This window comes from Lethenteron reissneri, chromosome 12 (genome assembly GCF_015708825.2).
Source record: "Lethenteron reissneri isolate LAM-NWPU_2019-01 chromosome 12, ASM1570882v1, whole genome shotgun sequence".
Classification (NCBI taxonomy): domain Eukaryota; kingdom Metazoa; phylum Chordata; class Hyperoartia; order Petromyzontiformes; family Petromyzontidae; genus Lethenteron; species Lethenteron reissneri.
The window spans coordinates 13,879,776-13,890,807 of record NC_083790.1 but is presented as its reverse complement, the minus strand read 5'-3'; the positions used below and the strand labels follow the sequence as shown (position 1 = coordinate 13,890,807).

Genomic DNA, 11,032 nt, shown 5'->3' with positions numbered 1-11,032 from the left:
GGTATTACGAAAGTATTCAGATCCGTCATTTACATGTTTATTCTTCTGTACATGGGTTCGTTTTCATCGCGTAGTCGTTCGTGCATTGTTCGTGCTGTATTAATACAACAATTAAAACGATAATAAAATATTCTACAATGCAGAAGTTAGTTTGTTTCGGTGGGGTAGATTGGGAATCTATTCCATAATTTCCTAGATGAGTAATCAATTCTGACTCCCCTCAATCATTGGAATCATCACGAGCAATCGTTGCGCGAGTGAATCGGGAATCGATTCTGGCGCTTCGAACCGGCCATCAGCTGTTTTCGACACGTGTGCCGGAGCGGTGACGTCACGGGTCAGGGGTCGCAGGGCCACGTCACCCGCAGGCCGTACTCTCTCCTCGCGTCTCTCCCCGCGAGAGTCCCGCCTGCGTCTCCTCCGCAGCCATGGTGGCGATGACGATGATAGCGCGGGTGGCGGACGGGCTTCCGCTGGCGGCCTCCATGCAGGAGAACCAGCAGAACGAGCAGGTGAGAACGGGAAGTGGCGCCACGCTAACAATTGTCACGCAGCGAGTCCGCGCTCCTTCACCAGCCCATGCTTCATCAACCCGCACTCATCCACCAGCCCACGCTCCACCACCAGCCCACGCTTCATCAAACCGCACTCATCCACCAGCCCACGCTCATCCACCAGCCCACGCTCCACCACCAGCCCGCGCTCCACCACCAGCCCGCGCTCCACCACCAGCCCGCGCTCCCATCAACCCGCGCTCCACCATCAGCCCACGCTCCACCATCAGCCCACGCTCCACCGCCAGCCCACGCTCCACCGCCAGCCCACGCTCCTGCCCGCCAGTCCTCCACGCCATCTGTACAGCGTGCCACTATGTATGTATGTGCACGCACACCAACAGCCGCGAATATCCACCAAGTGGTGGTGACGTCAGCACGGTGCTTGTGCCAGACTAGGTGTACCTTGAGGCCATGTGAAGTAAGGAAAGCTCACTGGCAGGAGGTCACGCGACAGACTCAGGTACTTTGGGTTGGTCGAGATGACTGGCAAATGCACCAGCTGTGCCCCGCACTGCGCCAACTTGCGCTTTAGCCACCCGGTGCTTCGTTTGTTGTTGTGAGCGTCCCTTTTCTGCCCTCCTTTATTGAAAGGCGACTTCCTAAAACTGCCCAGTAATGTCCTTAATGAGCCTCCACAGAAGCCGATCTTGACACCGCTGGTGTCAGTCATCGACAATTCAAATCAGCTGCACATTCTCGTGTACCACACCTGATCCATCTTTTCTCCAGCCCGTGCCGCGCACCCATTTAGCCACCCCCCCTATCCATCCAAACAGAAGCTGCTTGGGTATACGGTGGTTGGGTTATGCGCGTGGTCACTTTAAGATTTGCACATAGTCTCTTTAAGATGTTTTTTTGTTCATGTTTTTGTTTTTTGTTTGTTGCGGTTGCACCCGATTCAAGAGCCGAATGGCTCACAGGGCTATACCAAATACGATCTTACATTTGGAGCTTTCGTGACTGCAGGAATTACTCTTTGGTTCTTTCGGTAAAGTCACGTATAAAGATAAAATAATAAATTAAATAATTGCATACGACGTTTCGATTGCAACACAAGCAATCATCATCAGGTATAAATGAAATAGCAACAAAAATCTAACCAGAAAACTATAGACAGACATATAAGCAGACAGATATCACCAAGATACATAGAGAGAGAGTAACACATAGGCACAGAGAGGGAGATCGTCTCTGTGGCGAGGCCTTAAATAGACAGAGGGGGGCGGGGGCGGAGAGAGGGAGGGGTTAGAGAAAAAATTTACATGTCAATGAGTACGGCGACGCGTGGTCAAGTACGCAAGCTTGAACATTAGGAAAGAGGGAGAAAGAACACACTAAATTAAATAACCTAGCAAAATATCGAAATGTTATGTAATACATGATGATTGCGTGTGTTGCAATCGAAACGTTGTATGCTATTATTTAATTTATTATTTTATCTTTATACGTGACTTTACTGAAAGAACCAAAGAGTAATTCCTGCAGTCACGAAAGCTCCAAATTTAAGATCGAACCACTTCTACGGGGAAGTTTCAAGTTTATCTTTTTCTCTCTCTCTGGGTTTTTTGTTTTCTCTCTCTGCCTGTGTATTTAGTGTACTTTTTCTGTCTACACTCGTTTTTTGTCGTTCTTATGTTCTGCTCTGTCTGTCTCCGTTCCTCTTGTTTTATGTTTTGTCTCTCTTTGGAATTTTCACACTTAAATTCTAACTTAGCAATCTTTGAAATACGTAATCGACCAGGCTATGCGTTGTGTGTTGACCGACTCTCTGTGTTGTATTACATAACATTTCGATATTTTGCTAAGTTATTTAATTTAGTATGTTCTTTCTCCCTCTTTCCTAATGTTCAAGCTTGCGTACTTGACCACGCGTCGCCGTACTCATTGACATGTTAATTTTTTCTCTAACCCCTCCCTCTCTCCGCCCCCGCCCCCCTCTGTCTATTTAAGGCCTCGCCACAGAGACGATCTCCCTCTCTGTGCCTATGTGTTACTCTCTCTCTGTATCTTGGTGATATCTGTCTGCTTATATGTCTGTCTATAGTTTTCTGGTTAGATTTTTGTTGCTATTTCATTTATACCTGATGATAATTTATTATTTTATCTTTATACGTGACTTTACCAAAAGAACCAAAGAGCTATACCAAATACATGAAGCTGAAACTGAAGCAGGTTACCTGACCCAGCCAATGTAGCCTAGCCTGCCGGAGCAGTTTACTGATGGCACTGTCTCCAGATCTTTAAAGGATTTGTGAGCTCTTAACACAATCCAGCCTGGTTTAACCCAGGATGGATCGTAGGCACGGCCAGCCTGAATGTTAAATACCGGCACAGATATTATTTCGAGTATAGAGAAGGGAAAATATAATTGTGGCTGAGAAGACCCAAAGCTTGGTATGGAGTGATATGCCAGGTAGCTTTCATACAGCATTACGCAGTCGATGAAAAGATAATACCGCTCAGGTATGCTGGGCAAGTAGGGTGCGATGTCCGCCCCCTCCACTCCTCCGCTTCCTCCTCCACCGCGTCGATCGGCCCCCGCCGGGCCCCCGCCGGGCCCCCGCCGACCGGGTGCTAGGCCCCCCCGTGTTAGCGCCCCCTCTGAGGGACATCGCTAAATTGCTGGCTCGCCGCCACACGGGGTTACTCCGCACACACACACACCGACGCTAATGCTACAGCACCTGCGAATGCTCGCGCTCCTGCGGGCAATTATACTGCAACGCACACACGCCCCCACAGCTAACACTACAGCGACTGCGCGAACACGCGCGCGTTGGCAGGAGGTTGTGCGCTGCCCCGCACCCGCACTAAGACGCGCTCTAAAACGGCTGCGCGAACACGCGCGCGTCGGCTGACGTTTGTATTCTAACACACGCACACCCCACGGTTAGCACTACAGCAGCGGCAAAAACACGCGCGCACCTGCAGGCGATTAATTTAACGAGCGCTCGTGCTGCAGGTCTTCCCTCGCTGCTCGTCCGCCCACGCAGCTGTTCCACACACACAAATCACACTGCACCGATACTCTGTGGCGATGGGCAAGCAAGCGGAGTCTGAGATTGAAAGGAATTCCACCCCCGGACGCAAGCACGTCAGTTGTGTTAATGGGGGAGATTAGGGGGAGAGGGATTAGGGATGGAGATTAGCATGAATGAGCTTCCGTTGCCGCATCACAGTATCATGCCCGCATGTGCGCACAACAGCATTGTTAATGAGAGATTAGCACCATGAGAGTGCAATCCAAAGGACGTGAACTTGAGAGTGCAATCCAAAGGGCATGTGAGCATGAGAGGTGCAATCCAAAGGACATGTGAGCATGAGAGTGCAATCCAAAGGACACGTGAGCATGATAGTGCAATCCAAAGGGCATGTGAGCATGAGAGTGCAATCCAAAGGACATGTGAGCATGAGAGTACAATCCAAAGGGCATGTGAGCATGAGAGTGCAATCCAAAGGACACGTGAGCATGAGAGTACAATCCAAAGGACATGTGAGAGATCTCAAAGACAGGCATAGAGAGAGAGAGAGAGACAGAGAGTCAGAAATAACAGCTGACATAGGCAGGTAGGACGGAACCATCACAGTCAGTTAAGACTTTAGCTGGTTAATAACGTCCTTCCAATGATTGCTCAGTTTGTACCCATCTTCTCGGTTGAAGTTGTGTTTGTGTTTATATATCTGGATGGCTTGATGAATAAATGTCTAAGGTAGCCGGTAGATTTGCAGAGTACCTCCGTCTTGGAAAAATCAATTTCGTGTGAGCCCACAGCGTTAAAACGATGATCAGCAATGGCAGAGGTATTGGTCCTACCGTGTTTCAGATCTGCCTTGTGTTCAAGAACGCGGTCCGAGACATGTCGTTTCGTTTCCCCAATGTAACTGCTGCCACAACCACAACTCGGTTTGTAGACACCAGGGTATTGCATGTCAGGAATCACATCCTTTACACATGGCATTAAATCACGGATTTTGTGTACTGTGCTGAAACGAACCTGGATCCTGTGCGCACCGCGTATTTCACCACACTACATCATCCCCCCCCCCCCACGAATAAAAACGCAGCCGTCCTGGCTGTAATATACATCCCTCGTGCGCACGCAACATGACAACACCTAACACAACTCTATAGTGACCAGTGACCGACCCCTAACTACAATACAATCATAAGCAGTGACTATGAACAATAACAATTTCGATTTAAAGCTTTCGTGACTGCAGGGATTCATCTTCTTGGTTCTTTCGGCAAAGTCGCGTAGAAGGGAAATAATAAAAGAATAAAAATAAAACCTAATAAAATACAATTCTCACGACGTTTCGACCACAACGCAAGCAGCCGTCCTCAGGTGAAGAACAGGTCTGTCTCAAGGCTAATGGTTACTCCGACTACACAATCCGTAAAGCCATCACTCCAACCATCAAGAAGGATCCTGTTGAGGAGCCATTCAAAACCATCACCTTACCCTACATTACGGGGGTCACAAAAAAGATCTCCAAAATCCTGAATAAACACAAGATCCAGGTCCGATTCAACATGGTACATAAAGTCCGTGATCTGGTCCCGTCTGTAAAAGATGTGGTTCCAGACATACAGTACCCTGGCGTCTACAAACTAAGTTGCCTCTGTGGTAGCAGTTACATTGGAGAAACCAAACGACATGTCTCAGACCGCATCCGTGAACATAAAGCAGACCTGAAACACGGGAGGACAAACACCTCAGCCGTGGCAGATCACTGTTACAATTCAGTGGGCTCACATGACATTGACTTCTCCAAGACAGATGTTCTCTGCAAGCCCTCTGGCTACCATGAGAGATTTGTTCATGAGGCGATCCACATATACAAACACAGACAATTTCAACCGAGAAGATGGATTCTGGCTCGGCAATCATTGAAAGGACGTAATAAACCATTTCGGATCTTAACTGATTGTGTTCACGTTTACGGTGACTTTCAGACCGCAGTCCACTCACTGGCATTGACTATATATCTTTTGTATTCTCCGCAGGGAATGGAGTCTTTGCTCTGCTGCAAGTCTCCTGATACCACTCTCCCATTGACATATTCGTTGCTTCCTCTTAGTACCTTTCACGCGACGGTCAATGGTATAGTGTATAGCAGATTGTATAATAATAAATAGTATAAAAGTGTAATGTTTAATATAATGTACTAGCTGTACTACCCGGCTTCGCCCGGGACTTGTATCCACCACGGCTGGCCGCCTTTGTCTCCCCAGTGGCGATGTTAATACGCCACACCAGTTACTCGTTTTGCGGCTGAGTCCCTCCCTCACCACTCTCCCTCCCTCACCACTGTCCCTCCCCACTCTCCCTCCCTCACCACTCTCCCTCCCTCACCACTCTCCCTCCTCACCACTCACGCACGGCCGCCTTTGTCTCCCCAGTGGCGATGTTAATACGCCACACCAGTTACTCGTTTGAGGCTGAGTCGACCTAGGGGAGGTTCAAATAATCGTCACCGGTGGTGGCCGTGAGCGGGAATGGAACTCGGTTCGCCGGGTTTGTAGCGCAGCGTAGCGTTAACCACTACACCCACCGCTCCTCACACACCACACACGCACAGACACACACACAGACACACACACAGACACACGCAGACACACACAGACAGACACACACACACAGACACACAGACAGCACGCTAACCACTACACTACCGCTCCCCACACACCACACACGCACACACACAGACACACACACAGACACACACACACAGACACACACACACAGACACACACACACAGACAGCACGCTAAGCACTACACTACCGTTCCCCCTACACATAGGTACACATACACGCGCTTGCTGCAGACACACACGACTGTCAGGGTGCGTACAGCAGTAAACGACTGAAAAAAGAAAGCGGCAATGCTGCGCGAGGAACGCCTTAGACCTGCAACACATTTGTGTAATGCGAGCGTAAACACACAAACACATACAAACACATACACACACATACATACACACACATACACACAAACACATACACACACATACACACACATACATACACACAGACATACACATACACACAAACACACACATACATACATACAAAAACATAGACAATACACACACACATACATGCAGACACACAGACAGACACATAACACACATACATACACACACATACATACACATAAACACATCCACAGACGTACATACACACATACATACAGACACGCAGACATACACATAAACACATACAAAAAAACCCACATACATACACACACACATACACACAAACACATACACACACATACATACACACATGCATACAGACACACAGACATACACAAACATATACACACATACACATGACCCGGCTTCGCCCGGGACTTGGATCCACCACGCCCGGCCACCTTTGTCTCCCCAGTGCCGATGTTAATACGCCACACCAGTTACTCGTTTGAGGCTTAGTCGACCTAGGGGAGGTTCAAATAATCGTCACCGGTGGTGGCCGTGAGCGGGAATCGAACTCGGTTTGCCGGGTTGGTAGCGCAGCGTAGCGTTAAGCACTACACCCACCGCTCCTCACACACCACACACGCACAGACACACACACAGACACACACACAGACACACGCAGACACACACAGACAGACACAGACAGACACACACACACAGACACACAGACAGCACGCTAAGCACTACACTACTGCTCCCCACACACCACACACAGACACACACACAGACACACACACAGACACACACACACAGACACAGACAGCACGCTAAGCACTACACTACCGTTCCCCCTACACAACACACGCGTGCGCGTCCATAGGTACACATACACGCGCTTGCTGCAGACACACACGACTTTCAGGGTGCGCACGGCAGTAAACGACTGCAATAATAAAGCGGCAATGCTGCGCGAGGAACGCCTTAGACCTGCAAGACATTTGTGTAATGCGAGCGTAAACACACAAACACATACAAACACATACACACACATACACACACATACACACAAACACATACACACATACACACACATACATACACACAGACATACACATACACACAAACACACACATACATACACACAAACACATACACAATACACACAGACATACATGCAGACACACAGAGACACACATAACACACATACATACACACACATACATACACAGAAACACATACACACACACATACATACACACACATACATACACACAAACACATACACACACGTACATACACACATACATACAGACACACAGACATAGACATAAACACATAAAAAAAACCCACATACATACACACACAGACATACACACATACATACACAGAGACAAACACATACACACAAACACACACATACATACACAATACACACACACATACATGCAGACACACAGACACACATATAACACACATACGTACACACGCATACATACACAGAAACACATACACACACATACATACACACACATACATGCACACAAACACATGCACACACGTACATACACACATACATAGAGACACACAGACATACACATAAACACATACACACATACACATGACCCGGCTTCGCCCGGGACTTGGATCCACGATGGCCGGCCGCCTTTGTCTCCCCAGTGACGATGTTCACACACGACAGCAGTTACGCGTTTGAGGCTGAGTCGACCTAGGGGAGGCCCAGGTCCGTTTCAAATAATCGTCAGCGGTGGTGGGCGTGAGTTGGAATGGAACTGGGGTCGCTCAACCAGCTTAATGACTATTTGTACAAAGAACATATAAAGAATCGATTATAATAACCAGGCTACAGTCCACATTATAGACTGGCAGTACACGCACTCAGCTTCATAAGCAGGCTAGAGTGTACATGATAGAGTGGCAGTACGCTCACCGAGTTTAATAAGCAGGCTACAGTCTACATGATAGACTGGCAGTACGCTGACCCAGCTTAATGACTATTTGTACAGTGAACATTTAAGTAATCGATTGTTGGCGCGTTGGGTTTAAAAGTAATATAAATTGCACACATTGTGGTGGGGGTGGAGTGAATAGTAGGAAAAACTTTGATGAATTTACCTCAGAGTGGCGTGGTGGGTGTCGAGGCCTAGTAGCATGCAGAGCCTGCGGCCTCGCCAAAATTGTCCAGCCGGCAAAGGCAGGGTACGGGTGGCGTGCCTTCCCCCCCCCCCTCAGCGCTCGAACAATACTGTGTAATTGCTATTATTTAATTATTTACGGAGCATATGAAAGTGGCGAAGGCGTGGCTAGCCGTTGGCAGGGGCAACCGCCGTCCAATGAAACTGCAGCCCTTGGCGAAGGCGTCGCTAGCCGTTGCCAGGTCCAATGAAAGCGGCGAAGGCGTCGCTAGCCGTTGCCAGGGGCAACCGCCGTCCAATGAAAGTGCGTATGGTCCGAAATCCACACACACACAGACAGACAGACATGCACGATTTTATATATATAGATAAGGTAATATATAGTATTGTAATTGTATAGTGAATATACAGCGGTGTGGTATACAGTCGGGTGGGTAGAATAATACATAGTGTAACATGTTCCTTCAGAGTGGGCAGGTAGGAACTTGGTTGGACAGCGCATTCGTGCGATCCGTGTTGGATACCGTAGTCGGGTTGGAGGTTGTAGCTGTTACTATGGCATCTGATGATGATTGTTGATTTATTGCTGTAGGTCTTTAAGTTCATGCAGCTGCTGCAGCAGGTCGCGCCTGTGCTGTGACGCCGCCTCCTGTGTGTACCACGCGCGCCAATCCACCTGACCTGGTCCTTGAACGGCCACGATGTTGAGCAGGGCGTAGATGCCGCAGTCGTAGCCGTTCGGTTGCTGCGGCACAAGCACCGTGATGATTGCCACGGTGGTGATCGCCACCGGCGTGTTTATCGATTCGGCGCGCACGACCCGGGCCACCACTGTGCTGGCGAAGGCCGCGATTCTCTTGGCGTTGCGCGACTGCCCCCACGCAGCCATTGAGTCTAACAAGCATGGCAGTCGACCTTGGTTGGCACGTGGCGTTGACGATGACCAAGATCTGCCAGTGCGACTGCTCGTGGATCGGTATGATCCACACCGGCCTGGAAGACACGCCATCGAAGACGCAATTCAAGTCGTCGAGATGGCCCGCCAAGAACTTGGTGTACAGGAATGTGTTGAACAGGTGGACGTATGCCGCTCGCGGCAGGCAGTAGAACTGCCCGAACAGGTTGATGATGGTGTCGTTCAACCACTGGCCAGGTTGTAAGCAGCGGAAGTCGTTCGGGAACAGCCTTCCGCACCCCAGAACGAAGACGACGTGTTCGACCGAGACAGGGGGCGGACAACGTGGAGTGACGCCGTGCGGAGGCGGGCTTGGTCGCCGATTCACCGCCACAGCAGACTCTTGTGGCGTCGGAGCTGGCTCCTCTGGCCGCGACCGTTTCTTGCGCAGGACGAGCGGATCGGGCAGAGGCAGGCTTGGTTTGGACCTCCGCCGCTTCACCGCCACAGCAGACTCTTGCGGTGTCAGAGCTGGCTCCTCCGGCCGCGACCGTTTCCCGCGTGGGATGAGTGGCTTGCGAGCCTGTGGTCCCGCGCATGGTTGCCACATGCCGTTTTTGCCAATGTCTATTTGCCATTTCGTCGAATGTATATTCGACCGCAATGTCTTGAGATGCGCCACACGCGGCTGAACATCACGTACAGCAACTCGAATGACAGATTCGGGCTGCCGCGACTTGGCTTCAGCAGGGCGATGATGTACGCGAACGTTCCGCCCTGGCATTTCCATGTGGTGATTGCGAACGACAGGTCGACCGCGTGCATCTCGTAGGCGACCGTGACCTTGCCGATCCGGATCGTCTTCGGCTTGCGTTGGATCAGTCCGATCGGGATGTGGACCGCGTCAACACCACCGTCAGCATCGCGCGGGGCGACGTTGAGATGACGCGGCCATGCGGCCACATCGACCCCATGCACGGAGACGATGATATGGTCAGGCGGCATCGGCACGTCAATGACACGGCGGACGCCGTCGTCGCCGCTGTCGCTTTGAGCACGTATGGCGGCGATGGTGGCACGGCGTTCGTCCGCATTGTCCCACGCGACGGATACCAGCGTGCAGGGCATGCCATTCGCGACATTGTAGACGACGTTGCCGTTGCCATTGTCGAGGATCTGGGCAGGGCAGCCAGCGACGAAGTACCCGAACAGCTCGGGATTGTCCTCCTGGTAGAGCAGTGACTGCAGCGAGACGGGAACGTCGCGCTTCAGGCGCCGACGCCACCGCAGAACGTGTCGACCCGTGGCGACGGCGACGTGTACAGCACGTGCAGCATTGATGACGGCCCGATCGCGATTGCTTGTCGTCAGGCACGTGGATTCCGTGAGCCAGGCCGGATCTGCGGCGATCTCGGTCTTGGTAATCGGTGCCGTCAGGCCATCGATTATGTCGTCGGTGATGGGGCGGAAGGCGCAGTCGGCATCCGTCCAGCGGGTCCC

At 50.5% G+C, this 11,032-nt stretch overlaps 1 protein-coding gene across 1 annotated transcript in view; it reads left to right on the top strand.

Annotated features, from left to right (window-relative positions):
• Positions 1-318: 318 nt before the first annotated feature.
• SEC22B (SEC22 homolog B, vesicle trafficking protein) overlaps positions 319-11,032 on the top strand; it is a 42,004-nt gene continuing 31,290 nt past the window's right edge. Inside the window, exon 1 of the mRNA XM_061550766.1 lies at positions 319-512. Coding sequence (XP_061406750.1) covers positions 429-512 — 84 coding nt within the window. The 5' untranslated portion in view covers positions 319-428. The remainder of the gene's footprint in view (positions 513-11,032) is intronic.